The 18,512-nt window shown below is 42.2% G+C and overlaps 1 protein-coding gene across 1 annotated transcript in view; it reads left to right on the forward strand.

Annotated features, from left to right (window-relative positions):
- The window catches only part of trpm5 (transient receptor potential cation channel, subfamily M, member 5), a 140,945-nt gene extending 122,615 nt beyond the window's left edge, over positions 1-18,330 (forward strand). The window contains exons 22-26 of the mRNA XM_038807462.1: positions 6,451-6,629; positions 10,313-10,445; positions 14,370-14,442; positions 15,263-15,353; positions 16,882-18,330. Of these exons, the coding sequence (XP_038663390.1) occupies positions 6,451-6,629; positions 10,313-10,445; positions 14,370-14,442; positions 15,263-15,353; positions 16,882-16,985 (580 nt within the window). The 3' untranslated portion in view covers positions 16,986-18,330. The remainder of the gene's footprint in view (positions 1-6,450; positions 6,630-10,312; positions 10,446-14,369; positions 14,443-15,262; positions 15,354-16,881) is intronic.
- Positions 18,331-18,512: the final 182 nt, after the last annotated feature.

An 18,512-nucleotide genomic window follows, 5' to 3' on the forward strand; every position in this document is an offset into this window, starting at 1 on the left:
GTGATTGATATACCATCTTGTTGATTACATTTGTGGATAATGAACTTCTTGGCCATGACCAAGAGTTTAGATAAGAAGTGGCCTGCAATATCTCCAGTATTTTATAAGTTTTCGAGCCTGGTATTTCTGGTCGCACCAGACTTTGCAGGAGTTGGAAGTCCCCCCACCCCTCACACCCCCCACCCCTCCTCCCATGCTTAGGAGAGATGGGATTACTAGGTCCGCCACAATTTTGTTCACCTGGACCAAGTATTTCAAACTTTCGGTACACGAGCTCCAGCAATCTGTGCTTTCATCATACGGTTCCATGATGCCAAAAATCCTGTCATTTTACTATGGAAAGTCTTGTGTAAGCACAATGTGCCACAAAGGTTAGCTCAACCTCGCGTTTTTTTCATTTCAAACAGCCATATCTTATTGAATGGTGGAGCAGGCTCAAGGGACCAGATGGCCTACTCCTGCTCCCAGTTCGTATGTTCTTATAACAAGATAACCCTGAGCGTAGCCTATTCCTTTCAAGATTTGCAACGGGTGTTGTAAAACTCCCGTGCTCTCAATTATTTGTTTCAGACTATTTGTTACTTGACATGCTACACCTCTCTCGATCTTGTTCAGAATTAAGTCTGCCTGATTTAGATTCTGATTAAAATGAGTCTGTGTTGCGTTAGATTAGTTGAGGATGTAAATCAATCAGCTTGCTCCAGTGTGATTAGTTAGGGTGTCTAATTTGTGTTTTAATTCCTATGCCGCAATTAACTATTTTTGCATGTGAGCTTCTCAACAAGTGAGCATTTTTCATTATTAATACTCACATTGTTGGCTAAGTGAGGAAGGAGGCACAAAATAAAATCAGGAAATGAGCTGCACTCTGCCCATAAGCGAAAGACTTGGACCCCAAAATGTCTTGAACAATTTTCCTGGTGCAATTCTGCCAATACTTTATTTTCTAACTTTGAGTTACACCCTGTTTTAACTTTTGAGTTACACCCTGTTCAATGCCAGAGGGAGATGCTATAATGACATTAACAACATGTGCGGGCCTGCGCCCGTTCCATTGCTTTGAAAACATATGGATGCAACATTAGATGTCGCAAGCCAGTGGCACAATCAGAAAAAGCAGCAAGCATTTCAACATCCCCAAACAAAATAAAGATTCGCCAAATGCTTTGATATGACAGTCTCCTTTAAAAAGTATTCAGCAATTATTTAAGCTTTGAAATGCAACTTGGTCAGCTGGTTTATAACTTGCTACTTGTGGCTTGTATAGTCAGTGGGCGGTGATGCTCTGGTCGGATAGCTACGTGTTTCTCGGCCACGTGCCAATCACTGGTGGCGGGATTCTATACTCCTGCCGCTTGTCAATGGGATTGCCCATTGTAACAACCCCACGCCGCTCAAAACCACTGGCAGGACTACAATGCTGGCAGGAAAATTGAATCACAACTACCAGAGAATTCTGGCTTGTGTTAGTGACTATTTGGCTTCTTTGGAACAAATAATACATTGGAAGCATGTTTCTTAGCAAATAAACCTTCATCTCTTACGATACCTAATCGCTTAAATTTTCTGGTTAGTGTTTTGACAGTTTTATTTTAATGCTAACAGGAACTCTTTGGTTTTAAATAGGTTACCACTGTCATGGAAACAATGTCAATGGTTAAACCTATTATTTTGATTTTGGGCTGTAGTATCAAAAAGGAAATCTTGGATCAGCTTGCCTGTTACACATTAAAGGTGATGAAAATTGGGTGAGAAGTAGAACGGGCACAACGGTCAAAGTCAAAATGAACCCGGTGTGTGAATCTACTCGTGCAATGCATTATCAGTTCAGCAGGATAAATCCATCATTTGGTAAGGTGAGGGAGGCTCTTCTTACGGATCTATCCACGTGTACCCTGCAATATGAAGCACTTCAGCCCTTGGACCAATTTGTGGTTCTTCATAATATAAAATATGATGTGGAGATGCCGGCATTGGACTGGGGTGAGCACAGTAAGAAGTCTTACAACACCAGGTTAAAGTCCAACAGGTTTGTTTCGAATCACTAGCTTTTAGAGCCCAGCTCCTTCATCAGGGGAGTGCTAATATAAAACAGCACACATACCTGAATCCCAAACCTCGACAAAACAAAATGCCAAACACAACTCCCTGCCCCTTTCCTAAAATTCTCTTCACCATATATCCCATTACTGGGGTGATCAACTTCAACCCCATGCTCAAGCGAAACTCAGGATGGGCCAAAGGGATGAGAGGAATTGCAGCCACTGTCGTACCACTCCTAGACCACTCAACACATGGACAAGTTGACAGCAGGGTAGGCGACCGATTCCACTGATAAATCTGACAACCGTAAAATATGTAAAAGGATAAACGTACCAACGGTTCTGCATTGTGAAGAATTTCATTCCAGAAAACAAATTGAGTACTGGTTGTCTCACTGCTGGTAGCCATAGGTTGCTGCATTACTGAGTGGGTTTGAAAGGTAGCGGCGCCCAACACCACAGCAGTGAAACCTGACACACTAACATTTGATTTAGGTAACCAAACAAGAAACTATTTTGGTGCAACCTATTTTACTTTTCAAACCCTAGCTGGTTATCAAATGGACAGTGCACATAAGCTCAGTGGTTCACTAATGTCCTTTAGGGAAGGAAATCTGCCATCCTTACCTGGTCTGGCCTACATGTGACTCCAGACCCACAGCAATGTGGTTGACCCTTAAATGCCCTCAGAAACAGCCCAGTATTCAACTGTTGAATACAATCCATGGGCGCTGTGGGCCATCAGCAGCAGCAGAATTGTATTCAACCACAATCTGCAATCTTAAGGCCTGGCATACTCCCCCACCACCAAGCCAGGGGATCAACCCAGGTTCAATGAAGAGTGCAGGAGAGCATGCCAGGAGCAATACTAGGTATACCGAAAAAAGAGGTGTCAACATGGTGAAGATACAACACAGGACTACTTGTATGCCAAACAGCATAAGCAGCACATAATAGACAAAGCTAAGTGACTCCACAATTAACTCATCAGATCTAAGAGCTGTAGTCCTGCTACATCCAACCGTGAATGGTGGTGGACAATTAAACAGCTCACTGGAGGAGGAGGCTCCGCAAATATCCCCATCCTCAATGATGGAGGAGCCCAGCACATCTGTGCACGAGATGAGGTTGAAGCATTCGCAACTATCTCCAGCCCAAAGTGCTTAGTGGATGATCCATCTCGTTCTCCTCCAGAGGTCCCCAGCATCACAGGTGTCATTCTTCAGCCAATACGATTCACTCCATATGATATCAAAAAATGGCTGAAGGCACGGAATGCTGCAAAGGTTGTGGGCCCCAACAATATTCCGGCAATAGTACCGAAGACTTACAATCGAGAGCTTGTCGCACCCTTATCCAAGCTGTTCCAATACAGCTACAACACTGGCATCCACCTGGCAATGTGGAAAATTGCCCAAGTGTGTCCTGTACACAAGAAATAGGACAAATCCAACCCAGCCAAGTACTGCCCTACCAGTCTACTCGCCATCATCAGTAAAGTGATGGAAGAAATCATCAACAGTGTTATCAAACGGCATTTACTCAGCAATAACCTGCTCACGGATGCTCAGTTTGGGTTCTGCCATGGTCACTTAACTCCTGACTTCATTGCAGCCTTGCTTCAAACAAGGACAAAAGAGCTGAATGCCAGAGATGAGGCGAGAGTGACTGCCCTTGACAGCAAGGCAGCATTTGACTGGGTACAGCATCAAGGAGCCCTAGCAAAACTGGAATCAATGGGAATCAGGGGGGGAACTCTCGGCTGGTTGGAGTCATACCTGACCAAGGGCAGCACAGTAGCATAGTGGTTAGCGCAATTGCTTCACAGCTCCAGGGTCCCAGGTTCGATTCCCGGCTTGGGTCACTGTCTGTGTGGAGTCCGCACGTTCTCCCTGTGTGTGTGGGTTTCCTCCGGGTGCTCCGGTTTCCTCCCACAGTCCAAAGATGTGCAGGTAAGGTGGATTGGCCATGCTAAATTGCCCTTAGTGTCCAAAATTGCTCTTAGTGTTGGGTGGGGTTACTGAGTTATGGGGATAGGGTGGAGGTGTGGGCTTGGGTAGGGTGCTCTTTCCAAGAGCCGGTGCAGACTCGATGGGCCGACTGGCCTCCTTCTGCACTGTAAATTCTGTGAAAGGAAGATGGTTGTGGTGGTTGGAGGTCAATCATCTCAGCTCCAGGACATCAATGCAGGAGTACCTCAAGGTAGTGTCCTGGCCCAACCATCTTCAGCTGCTTCATCAATGACCTGCCTTTCATCATAAAGTCAGAAGTGGGAATAGTTGCAGATAGCTTGCGACACCTCAGATCATGAAGCAGTCCATGTCCAAATGCAGCAAGACCTGGGCAATATCCAGGCTTGGGCTGACAAGTAGCGAGTAACATGCGTGCCACACAAGTGCTAGGCAATGACCATTGACCAAAGGAAAGATCTAACAATTGCCGCTTGACATTCAATAACATTACCATCGCTGAATCCCCCACTATCAACATTCTGGGGGTTACCATTGATCAGAAACTGAACTGGACTCACCATATTAACACTATGGCTACCAGAGAAGGTCAAAGGCTAGGAATCATGCGGTGAGTAACTCACCTCCTGACCCCCCAAAGCCATCTACAAGGCACAAGTCAGGAGTGTAATGGCATACTTTCCACTTGCCTGGATGAGTGCAGTTCCAATAACCCTCAAGAAGCTTGACACCATCCAGGACAAAGCAGCCCGCTTGATTCCTACCCTTTCCACAAACATTCAATCCCTCCACCACCAACAAACAGTGGCAGTTGTGTGTACCATTTACAAGATACACTGCAGGAACTGGCCAAAGTTCCTTAAGCAGCACCTTCCAAACCCATAACCCCTACTATCTAGAAACAAGAGCAGCAGATATCTGGTAATCCCACCACCTGGAGTTTCCCTTCCAAGTCACTCACCACCCAGACTTCGAAATATAATCACCATTCCTTCACTATTGCCGAGTCAAAATTCTGGAACTCCCTCCCTAACAGTACTGTGGATGCACCTGCATCTCGAGTACTGCAGCCGTTCAAGAAGGCAACTCACCACCACCTTCTGAAGGGCATCTATGGATGGGCAATAAATGCTGGCCTTGCCAGCGATGCCCACATCCCATAAATTATTATTTTTTTTAAATGTGGATTCTTCAGGTCCTGAAATTCCTCATTGATTCTATGGGGCTCACTGTGGAACATTGCTCGAACGTTGAGATAGTGTTGAGACCTGGTTTAATAAGGTTGATTCCATTTCTTGAAGTCACCCACATCGACACATCTTTAATAAAACCCACCTTCTGTTCAGTCGACTCAACCAGTTAACCGCACATATTTCCCCATGGCGGCTCATGTTAATGGCTCTCCCTCTCTGATACTGTCCCCCTTCCTTTCAAATCTGGGACCAACCATCTTCTCAAAATAAACCCCCTTGATCCCTATGTCCTTGCAATCTATCGCCTCATATCCAACCTTGCTTTCCTCTCCAAAATTCTTGGATGTGCTGCCAGTGCCCAAAGGACTGCCGATCTTTCCCATTATTCCATGTTTGAATCCCCTCATTTAGGTTTCTGACCCTGTCACAGTACTGAAACGGTCCTCATCAATCACAGATTACATTTTATTTGACTGTCACCATGGTATACCACGCTTCTTCGTCTTTCTCATCCTGTCTGCAACCCTTGACACATTTGACCACATCCTCTTCCATGCCTTTCCTTCATCCAGCTGGGTGGGACTTGGTGAGAACTTACAAAATGTAATCTCAGGTTCCACATGTACATCAGTGACACTCCACTCTCCCACCACTGCCTCAAAATTGTCAGACTGCTTATCAACATGTGGTATTGAATGAGTGGATAGCCCCTTCTATCGTTTTGTATCAAAACTTTTATGGATAATTAAGCGGTCTAGATATGTTTGCTATAAGTGCTGCATAAATTCAAGTGTTTATTGTTTACTTATTTGCCCCATACAAGTCAAGTGATGGTTCCACGGAACCACAAGTTATTCCTGATCCACAGAAAGGGTACCCTGCAGTGCTGCAATTGCCTTGTGAGGTGAATATACCAGCATAGGTATAACCCGTGCACCAGGCGGTCCAATCCTAGCAGGCGATCTGGACCCGAAAAGGTCAAATAACTGATTTTGTGCCTGATTGGAACAGTATGTTAGTTCAACAGCAATTCTTTTCCCTGCGGAAGTAAATGATCAAGTTTCCACTGGTATGGATTCAGGTGGGTGGCAGATGTGCATCTCAAGTGGTTCTTGTAACTCGTTGCTTCCTACAGACCCAGAGGGCAACTAATGGGTGTGCTCCCATTGTAACTGCCGGGATCGCAACCCAAGCATGGACAGTGTGACACTGGTTTTCATTGAAATGCCTTTCTTTCCCTTCCAGTTATACCTTCCAGCTTGTCCAGGGAAACACCGATATATTCTGGAAATTTCAGCGGTACAACCTAATCGTTGAGTACCATAGCCGGCCAGCTCTGGCCCCACCCTTCATCATCATCAGCCACTTAAACCTTTTCATTCGTGGGATTATTAAGGAACCACAGCACAAGCAGGAGCATTTTGGTAAGTGACCCTTCTCCCGATGGGCCGGCTACAGGTCAGAAAGAAAACCCATGTACTCAAGGTATCCGCCCAAAGTTACCTCAAAAGGAGGAAATCAATGGATAGGGTTTCACATTTTCTAACTTTAATAATGGAACAAAACTCAACATAGCAGGAAAGGCAGTAAACAAGTGGCAGACATTTAAGGAGGGAGTTCGTGACTCAGCAAAAATATTTCCCAGTAAGGAGGAAGGATTCTAAGAGAGGGTTAAACCAACCATGGCGAATGAAGAAATTTAAGGGAAGTATTAAGAAAAAGCATATAGGAGGCAAAGGTCAGTGATAGCCCTGAAGATTGGGATGAATTCAGAATCCAGCAGAGGAGGACTGAAAAGATAATAAAATGAGAAAATAAACTACGAGGGCAAGTTAGTGAAGCATATAAAAACTGACAATGAGCTTCTTTAAGTAAAGGAAGAGAGATCAAAGTGAATGTAGGCCACTTAGAAAATGAATGAGGTGAGATCGTTATGGGGAATAGGGAAATGGCACAGGAATTAAATATATTTTGCATCAATCGCAACATCCCATTAATACGAACGAATACGGGGGAGGAATGAAATACCATCCCAATCACTAGAGAAGTGGTACAGTATTAGACAACTAATGGGGCTAAAGGCAGATAGGTCTCCTGGCCCTGATGGTTTGCAGCCTAGGATCCTAAAAGAAGTAGCTAGAGATAGTGGATGCATTGGTTGCAATTTTCCAAAATTCCTTGGATTCTCGAGAAGTACTGGAGGATTGGAAAACTACCAATGTGACACTCCCAAAAAAGTAAGGAGGCAAAAAGTGGGTAACTATAGGCTGATCAGCCAAGCATCTATTGGTGGCAAAATGTTGGAATTAATTATTAAGGAATAGCAAATTTGGAAAATCACAATCTAATCAAGCAGGGTCAGCATGGCTTCATGAAAGGGAAATCGTGTCTGACTAATTTATTAGAGTTTTTGGAGGAAGATGTGTTGTATTTGGACTTCCAGAAAGCATTCGACAAGGTACCTCACAAAACGTTAAGTCATGAGATAAGAGCCTATGGTGTTGGAGATAATGTATTGGCATGGATAGAGAATTGGCAAATGGGCAAGAAATAGCGAGTGGGGATAAGGGGTTCTTTTTCAGGTTGGCGACCTGCAACCATTGGGGTTCCACAGGGATCAGTGATGGGACCGCAACTGTATACAATATATATGAATGGTTTGGAAGAAGGAAGTTAATGTACCATAGCCAAATGTGCAGACAACACAAAAGTAGATAGAAAGGCAAGTTGTGTGAGGGATACAAACAGCTTGCAAAGAGATAGGTTAGGTGGGCAAAAAGTTGGCAAATAGATTATAATTTGAGAAAATGTGAAGTTGTACATTTTGGAAGGGAGAACAAAAGGAAAGTATTATTTCCAGAGAGACAAACTGCAGAAAGCTGCAGCACAAAGGAGCTTGGGGGTGCTTGTGCATGAAACACAGAAAGCTAGCATACAGGTAATCAGGAAAGCTAATGGAATGTTGGCCCTTATTTCAAGGGGGTTGGAGTACAAGAGTAGGGAAGTCTTGCTGCAACTGTACAAGTTGCTAGTGAGACCACATCTGGAGTACTGTGAGCAGTTTTGGTCCCCGTATTTAAGGAAAGATATTATTTCATTGGAGGTGTTCAGAGAAGGTTCACTACGATGATCCCTGGATTGGAGGGATTGTCTTATGGACAAAGGTTGGGATTCTACTCATTAGAATTTAGAAGAATGAGAGGTGATCTCATTGAAACGTACAGGATTCTTAAGGGCCTTAGCAGGATAAATGCTGAGAGGATGTTTCCCCTCATGGGAGAGTGTAGGACCAGAGGGCATGGTCTCAGAACAAAGGGATGCCAATTTAAGACTAAGATGAGGAGGAATTTCTTCCCCGAGAAGCATAGGAACAGGAGTAGGCCATTCAGCCCCTCGAGTCTGTCCCACCATTCAATGAGATCATGGTAATCTGTGACCTAACTCCGTATACCTGCCTTTCTCCACACCCCTTAATATCTTTGCATAACAAAAATCTATCTATCTCAGGATTAAAATTGACAACTGATCTAGCTTCAACTGCTGTTTGCAGAAGCGAGTATAGCCCCTTATCTCTGTGCCCCAGAGGGATTACCTCAACAGCTTCTCGTTTGGCCAAACCGGTTGTGAACCTCACCAACGTGATGTCACATTGGTGAAGTATGAATCTTTTGTGAGGGGCTGGGGGGGGGGAAAGAGAGGAATCATGTGGCAATGGTCCACTAATAACATTTAAATTCATGGAAATCTATTCAAATGAGGCCCACGCCCTTTGTGGATGTCTGTAGAGCTACAAAGTTCTCAAAATACATGTTTAGGTACCATAGATGCTTGGAATCTTTTCTGCAAAGTAAGGAAAGCAGGTAAATAAAACCTTTAAAACAGTACATTAGAGAAACACTAGTAGAGATTGTTCAACACAAAAGGAGGCTATTCAGTCTCTCATATCTTTACAATAATAATTTCTGTTAGTGTCACAAGTAGGCTTACATTAATACTGCAATGAAATTACTATGAAAATCCCCTAATCGGCACACTGTGGCACCTGTTCGGGTACACAGAGAATTCAGAATGTCCAATTCACACAAGCGTGTCTTTCGGGATTTGTCGGGAGGAAACCCACGCAGACACAGGGAGAACGTGCACACTCCGCACAGTGACCCAAGCCGGGACTTGAACCTGGGACCCTGGCACTGTGGAACGTGCAAACTTCACACAGACAGTGACTCAAGCTGGGAACTGAACCTGAACCCTGCCGCTGTGAACAACAGCGCTAACCGCTGTGCTACCCACCTTTTTGAAATGAGTCCCACTTATCCATGAAACGGCAGGTTCGTCGGTTTATTAAAAAAAAAATGTTTTCAGCTTTTATATAGTTTAAGCTGCTAAATAAACCAGTCATCAAAGCATTCAGGTGATGGAAAATACCTAAGGAAATCCCATGGAAATTCTGTCTCTAAATTTTTCTTGGTAAAGTCTCTTCTGGAGTCGCTTTGGGGCTACTACTGTACCTCTGTCACATTATTTAGATAAACTAATGTAACAACCGAAGGCAATAGCACCAGTGGGGTTCTATTATTGATTTGCTTCTGATAGCCGTAACCAGTTCTGCATTGATTTGTAATCTGTTCATAAGGAGTAGGCTCATCATCATGGACTTAACTTTATAACTTCCTCCGGTTTCCTCCCACAAGTCCCGAAAGACATCCTTGTTAGGTGAATTGGACATTCTGAATTCTCCCTCAGTGTAGTCCGAACAGGTGCCAGAATGTGGAGACTAGGGGATTTTCACAGTAACTTTATTGCAGTGTTAATATAAGCCTACTTGTGACAATAATAAAGATTATTAAATGGATTTTTGAGCAAGTGGAGCAGGTTTTATCCAAGATCTGCTTTCACTTCCATTTCAGTCCAATTTCTCTTTAGTTGAACGTGGACCCTCAAACCATTATCTTTTGAGTTGAGACCTTCCACAAGGGGTGCACGTGTGGTGCGGAGAAACGGAATTGAAATTAGATGGAAGGAGTTTGGTTTTAATTTTAGCACAGAAATGACTACAGAAATCCCCATTAAAAGGAATCAGCATTTGTTTTTTTTGTATTTCTTCTAGAAAAACACTTACCAGAGGCCTTGGACCAGAAACTCAGGATCTGGGAATCTGTGCAGAAAGAGAATTATCTAGCTAGTTTGGAAAAGGGAAAGAGAGAGAGCAGCACTGAAAGATTGAAGAAAACCTCCACCAAGTAAGTGTATTTGGAGTGCAAACTTGACTTTGTCATATAAGCACTGTCAACAGTGGACCGATATCCTGGTCTGCTGTTTCTTTGGTCTGCTGAGGAATAGGATTTCTGAGCATCTGGAAAGACACTGCTTGATTAGGGATAGTCAGCACGGATTGTGAGGGGTAGGTCTCGCCTCACAAGTCTTATTGAATTCTTTGAGGTGACCAAGCATGTGGATGAAGGTAAAGCAGTGGATGTAGTGTACATGGATTTTAGTAAGGCACTTGCTAAGGTTCCCTATGGTAGGGTTGTGCAGAAAGTAAGGAGGCATGGGATAGTGGGAAATTTGGCCAGTTGGATAACGAACAGGCTAACCAGTCAGAGTGGTGGTGGATGGCAAATATTCAGCCTGGAGCCCAGTTACCAGTGGCGTACCACAGGGATCAGTTCTGGGTCCTCTGATGTTTGTGATTTTCATTAATGACTTGGATGAGGGAGTTGAAGGGTGGGTCAGTAAATTTGCAGACGATACGAAGATTGGTGGAGTTGTGGATAGTGAGGAGGGCTGTTGTCGGCTGCAAAGAGACATAGATAGGATGCAGAGCTGGGCTGAGAAGTGGCAGATGGAGTTTAACCCTGAAAAGTGAGAGATTGTCCATTTTGGAAGGACAAATATGAATGCAGAATACAGGGTTAACGGTAGAGTTCGTGGCAATGTGGAGGAGCAGAGAGATCTTGGGGGGCTATGTTCATTGATCTTTGAAAGTTGCCACTCAAATGGATAGAGCTGTGAAGAAAGCCTATGGAGTGCTAGCGTTCATTAGCAGAGGGATTGAATTTAAGAGCCGTGAGGTGATGATGCAGCTGTACAAAACATTGATCAGGCCACATTTGGAGTAGTGTGCAGTTCTGGTCGCCTCATTTTAGGAAGGATGTGGAAGCTTTGGGAAAGGTGCAGAGGAGATTTACCAGGATGTTGCCTGGAATGGAGAGCAAGTCTTACAAGGAAAGGTTGAGGGCGCTAGGCCTTTTCTCATTAGAATGGAGAAGGATGAGGGGCGACTTGATAGAGGTTTATAAGATGATCAGGGGAATAGATAGACATTCAGAGACTTTTTCCCTGGGTGGAACAAACCATTACAAGGGGACATAAATTTAAGGTGAATGGTGGAAGATATAGGGGGGTGGGGGGATGTCAGAGGTAGGATCGTTACCCAGAGAGTAATGGGGGCATGGAATGCACTGCCTGTGGAAGTAGTTGAGTCGGAAACATTAGGGACCTTCAAGCGGCTATCAGATAGGTACATGGATTACGGTAGAATGATGGGGTGTAGATTAATTTGTTCTTAATCTGGGACAAAAGTTCGGCACAACATTGTGGCTGAAGGGCCTGTTATGTGCTATATTTTTCTATGTTCTAAAACTGTGGAACTTAACACCATCATGTGCCTACCAGCAGTACAAGTACAGTAGTTTGAGGATGGTAGTAAATGCAATCTGACCAGCATTGGTTCAAAATCTTTGGTGGGTAGGATCAAGGAAAACCCCAAAGCCTTTTACACATATGTGAGAAATATGAGAATGACTAGAGCAAGGGTAGGTCCGATCAACGACAGTAAATAAACCAAAAATAGCGTTGTCTCCAATTAAAAGCTGGAAGAGCACCATTCTGTAGAGGTGCTCTTAAAGCAATAGGGTCAGAAAAAAAATTATCACCATCATTATTAGAAGATTCCTGTCTCCCATGTCCAAAATGATTGCTGAAGCTTTTTCTTTTGAAGCATTTACAGCTTTGAAAACTGCTCACCTTTATATTTAGCATTCTTTAAGTCTCACATTACTATTAGCCCTTCCCCAAATAGATTCTTCACAAGATTACTGGGTGGGTGGGTTATTAAGATAAGGTACATGAGGAAGTCCACTTGGCTATTCTATCTTGTAGCCTCTAACGGTCTTGCTCGTGTTAGCAAGGACACCAGATATCTTGCTCTTCTTCAAAATAAGTGCCATGCAATAAATCCAGCTGGGGGATGGGGCCTCGCTTTCATATTTCCAATAGATGGCATCTCCAACATTGCAGATAGGACAGATTTTTGTGTCCCCCCCCCCCCCCCCCCCCCCCCAGTGTTGCCATACTGTCTATATGTGCCATTCCTGATTAATTTTTCAAGTTGATTTTCCCCAGTTTATTTTCATCCTGTTAAAATCAGCTTTTTTCTCATTTACCCTAATTTCTTCTCAATCTGTACCTTTAACCTTCTTTCAAAATTAAAATCCAAGGCTAAAATTTTAACTCACTGAAATCTCAAGTCCAGTATTTCATAAAACTCAATCCCCAGACCACTAATGTTCAGTCAGCATTAGCCGGTTACAGTTCAATATTATATTATTTTGTGAGAGTAAAAAGTTTCCTCAGCTTGTTAAGTAGCATTATTAGTCATTGCTCCTCAATTTTCTTTGCTCCATTCTTTTTGCTTGGATTTTATTGTCAAATGATGCTCACAATGCATGACCTTTAATAGCTGCCCAGAGATTTTTGAGTGGGCTTTTACATGGCAACATACTGTAAATTAAAGAACCATTTCAGTGCCCTCAACCAAGGTTTTGGGAGCTGTGGGAGCAGGCTTAGCAACAGTGCCTCTTCAATACATTCCGTGAGGTGACTGTGTGGAGTTTGTACATTCTCCCCACACAGTCACCATGAATGCCAGTTATCCCTTCATGGTTTGATAAATCTTAGTCATTGCAAAGCAAGCTCTCTGGCACTATATCTCCTGCTTAACGTCTGTGTGAGTTTCCTTTGGGTGCTCCAGGTTCGTCCCACAGTCCGAAGATGTGCAGGTTAGGTGGATTGGCCATGCTAAATTGCCCCTTGGGTGTCCAAAAAAGATGTCGGTTAGGTTGAGTGGTTATTGTGATATGGCGGGGAGTGAGCTTAGTGGAATACTCTTTCAGAGATGGGCAAAATGTTCGTCTCCTGCACTGCAGGGACTCTATGATACGATCAAGGCATAACTTTTTCTGGCATATTTAATATGTATCCAGTGGGTATATCAATTTCATGTCTCTCAGAGAGGTGCAGGCCAACCCTAACAGCAACTTCTTAACTTGTGTTCAACTGCACATATGTTACCAGAAGTTGGAGTCTGATTTACTTTTCAATAACATCAAGCGCCGATAGCCTAGATCTGGTTATTCCAACACACTCTTTCCCAGGATGTCAAGACAGGCCCATCTTTACCAGTTTGTCTTTTCTCTTGCAATCTACACTTTTAAAATAATCTGACCCGCCTTGCCTTCCTCATTTGAACACTGGTGTTACTGAAAGGTCTGGATCCTATACCTAGATTTTTAACAGTCAAAAGGCAAATCAGGAAAGACAAAATTTGAACCAGTGCAATGTCGAACATCTGATCACAATGTGCAAAGTATTGTATGTGGGTGTAGCATTTGTGCACATCTTATGTAGCACATGGAAGTTTGCTTGCACCACATGAATAAATAGCATACAGGCCAATCTGCATTTAATAAATGACAATGGAACTGACATGCACAAATCAATCGCATCGTGTCTAACGAAGGCCAATTATTAATTTATGCTCAACCAATATGTTTCCATAATTTAAACTTCCAGGTTCCAGAACGTTCTAGAAGCTACAGGAAATGTATTGCTTAATTAACTAATCGATCAATTTAAGCTCATTTGTGTTCACAAATAGAAACAAACTTTTAGGAGCTAGGTGGCAAGTACAGCATCTTCAAATTGGTTTCTGGAATTTGTTCAAATAATTTTACATAGGTCATAGCTGGAGACTACCCCAATTCCCGAATTGGCCTGTGGCCAGTATATGGCTAATTACATGCAGCCTCAACTTAAATGGCACCTGTTTAATCCTAGCAGAGATCAACATCTAATGATTTAATTATACGGTTTGTTCCTATTAGGGTGGATTCATTGTCAAAATCAATCAACAGGCTTCAAGAACAGGAAAAACGTCTCATAACCCTAGAGACAAGGGTAGGTCAAAACTGATGCTGATCTCATAGCATGCCATACCAGAGCTTTATTTGTGATCATTTGAATATTGTGATGGTAACTGCCAGGTTTAGGAGCTGTGGCTATATTTTAAACTTGGTACAATGACACAGATGCAACTCACTGGAGCTGATGTTGAGGAAAACTGCTCCTTACTACCTCACTACCTTCATGGAAATATAAATAACATTTGCATTGGAGATGGGAAGGAAACGTTTAACAACACAAAAATATAATACCACTACAAAGAGGATGTGTACATTATTTTGTCTATGACAGTCAACCACCTAACTGAACAAACAAAACACGAACCAAGCATATCAGTATTTTGCTTGTTTTGAAAAGGAGTAAGGTAAAGCATTTAGTGGAACAAAGCGTTAAAGTAATAGAAGATCTGGCACTGCTGTATGCAGGGCCTGGTACTGTACTAGGATCTGCCATCATAGATAATATACTAGACCTTTGATGGCATGGTACTAGACTGAAAATATCAAACCGCTACCAAGCCAGCCAGAATATGTTAGTTCCAATGCAATGATAAACATTCATTCAGAGCCAACAATATTAACTCTGACCAATGTGACATCAAACTGATATGCCAGATACTGGTTACACTTTCAGTATGCCTGGCCCCATAGCTAGAATTTCCCCACCATAGTTGAAGGTGCTTTGTGGTTTCAATTCTGTAATCAAAATGCAGACGGATCACCAATTGTTTCATTTTGATAGCTGTATCAATTTTTAAACGAAACTTGAAAAAGGAAGCTGCATTTCCCTAGTTCAGTTCTTGCTATTTTTACAGATGATATACTGCAGTGATGTTCTATCCTGGATGATCGAATCTTTTACTCAACACAACCTGCATTGTAACAGACCTCCTCCAACATACACAGGTATTCTTACTTTCTCTCAACTCAGCTTGGTAGCATACTGGACTAGTACTTAAAAGGCCTGAACTACTGATCTGAAGACGAGAGTTCAAAACTCACCACAGCAGCTGTTGTCAACTTGGGACGTGAATTGCATGCAGGCCAGATAGGGAGTTGTGTGAGGCGTGTTCCCTTAAGGATGCAAGTGAACTAAAGCTTTTTTAAAAAGACAATGTCAGCTTTTATTGTTATTTTCCTCACCTTAGCCCACAGAACACCAGTTTATTGAATTCATTTTAACAATTTGCAATGAGTTCCAGCTTGCTGATCTAATAACAATGGCCACTTTTGTTAAAAATTCTGTACAGATACAAGTTTGTTGCTAATGCAAGTCACATGACCGAAATTCTCTGCATGCCCTTGCATAAAGAAAACACAAACCAGACTGCTCGTAATCCAAAGAGAAGCTGAAAAAAAAATGTCCATTTTCAAATGAAACTATCACCATTTCAATGCACTGACCAAATTCATTTAAAAGTTAACGGAGTCCGTGAGAGTGATGGATTCAGCAGGTATGTTACAAATCCACCAAAACGGACTTCAGACTCTGGGCTAGTGATGCTGCTCAAAGACCTATGAACAGAGCATTTTTTATTTATCCATGATTCAAAGCTCAATTTATAGTCTGCACATAAAGTTCAAACAGTATTTGTCTCAGCTGGTGTCATTCTTAGTAAATCACATGGGTTATTTGCCATCAAGCTTTCCCAAAAACATGGCAAGGCAGTGTCCATTTAAGACAAATATTTAGCTTCCAAGTGGCCATTCAAAATTCAATAACAGCGTACCATTGTTTGACTAATCATAAAAACTGAACCCCAATTGGACTGTGACAGATCCAGACATGATGCAACGAATAGCCTGGAGTAGGAGGGGTTTGGGAATTCAAAAGTCAAATGGTCCTCCCGATCATGCTGCACTTTACCATATGTCATGTTTCAAAGTATTCATAATATATCAATGAATCAATGCCAGCTGCTTCACCGTCTCCACGGCTACGTGACACTCATTGTCAAAGGCCAAATTGTAACAATTTGCCAATGCAGCTGAAGGTCTTGTGCTCATGGATCTCACCCACAGCAAAGGCAGAAAGTGGACTTGGAGGGGGATTCCAGCTCTGTGATGTTGGGCATAAAAACTATTCCGTTTTTAAAACTTTTTTTTTGGTAGACATTATGTGCTTCAAACGTGACAGAGTTTGAATGGCTTTGCGGACATACAAATCACGCTGCTTGCAGTAATACAGTTCTAATACACAGCTATTCCAGGCTGTATTTTTAATATTCCACATACTGTAGGTAAAATATGTAACGTCACATTTCTGATGCTGTTTTGGTCATAAGCTGTACGTGTATGTTTGAATTGAATTATTTACATAGTGGGCAACTGTTTCATGAACATGTCATTCAGGCTGCATGGCAGTGACCAGGGAAAATAGATTAAAATACTTTAAAAACTTGGTGCATTAACTATATTTCTCCCACTACCATAGATGCTTCAATTCCAGTCTGCAAAAAACAGCCACAAAATGAACCACCTGCAGATGACTCTCCAGGGGACAAGACTGCCATGGCCATACAGTACATCGATGACTAGCTTCAAGATAAGCCACATGACACCCAGTACTGAGCAACGTAACGGAGAAATGTTTCACCGACATGCATCTTTCTATGCTCTGTGCCATTGTCTGGTGAAACATTGAAAGCTCGGCACAAGAACTCCTCAGTTTAACTTGAATTTTAATTCCAGAGGAAATAGTTTGTAGCACCTTTTTTTTTTTTAAATGGGGGAGGGAAAGGAAATGATAGTCTTACTAAACATAAACAAAAAAACCTTTCACTGATTCAGTTATTATTAGAGTAGCATTTCTCTTATGCACTGTTTAATTTGTATTAAACTGAAGCCACATGGATTTACATACAGTTAACCTCAAACCAGGACATTATCAGCTGAAGAGAAAATTTGCTCCCAGTGCTTTGGACAGAACTTTAAACATCTACACAATGGCGACCTATTGAGTATCATCTGAGAGTCGGGCAGGTTGTGGGCTTGCTCCACTGAAGAATTTGAGTACCTAATCTGACACTGTAGTGTAGCACTCGGAGTGCTGTTTTAGCAGATTTCCATCCTGAAGATGAGACGTTAAATTTAAGTTCAAAGATCCTAGGTGGTTCTTCTGGTGTCTGCCCAAAATACTTTCCTTCAAGCAACCAAATTGATCACCAATCTCAGGGTTATTTTTGGGACCTTGCTGTGTATAATTTTACACATTTGTATTTGCCTACAAATATGTTACTGCACTTCACATTCATTCTGTGAAGTACTTTGAAAATCAGGGAGGATAGATTGCCATGTCATTTTATAGAACATGAATAAAGGTCATGCTATCTCGACCAGCAGATTACTGCCCAAGCAGGTGATGAATAGCAACCCAATCCTACCAAAATACAAGTCTTTAACATGTGCGAGTAAATCTAGGATTTGTATTTTGCTATGTTCTTTAATGGGATAAGGTAGTTTTAATATTTCACATCGATTCACTATCGGTCAAGAGTACAATATGAGCCTTAATTTATCTTTAGTTTGTATAAATGATGTAACATACATCTTGTTTAATTAGTCATAATCTAAAACACTCATTTGATCAAGCCAACATCAAGGATAGGCTGTCCATTAACTTTGATATTACTTCATCGAACCGTGATCCTTTACTGTTAAAATATCAATTAGCACCAAGGTGCATTTGAATATCGATGGTTGAGATTTGTAGACTGATTTTCCGTTGCACTTGATTTATTAAGGTTTGAGGAGGGAAACAGTGCAAGGACACTTTCCCATTATGTGTAACAACTAACCAGATTTACAGTTACAAAACCACCATGTATGTGGCACTGCCAAACATGTTTCTAATTGTTTTTGAAATAAAGTGTTCTCAAGGAGAGATGTCATCTTTCGTCATACACACTCTGGATATTGAAAATTACTTTTGCAGGTTATTAGATACCTGTGCTACAATCTTTTCAAGCATTCCTGCAATTTGAAGCCTTCTTTAAAAATTATTTTCATTATGTTGTTCCAGCAATTTCCAGATTGTGTATTAGTTCTGATGTAATATACCAAAGT

Source organism: Scyliorhinus canicula, chromosome 9 (assembly GCF_902713615.1).
Source record: "Scyliorhinus canicula chromosome 9, sScyCan1.1, whole genome shotgun sequence".
In the NCBI taxonomy this organism is placed as follows: Eukaryota; Metazoa; Chordata; class Chondrichthyes; order Carcharhiniformes; family Scyliorhinidae; genus Scyliorhinus; species Scyliorhinus canicula.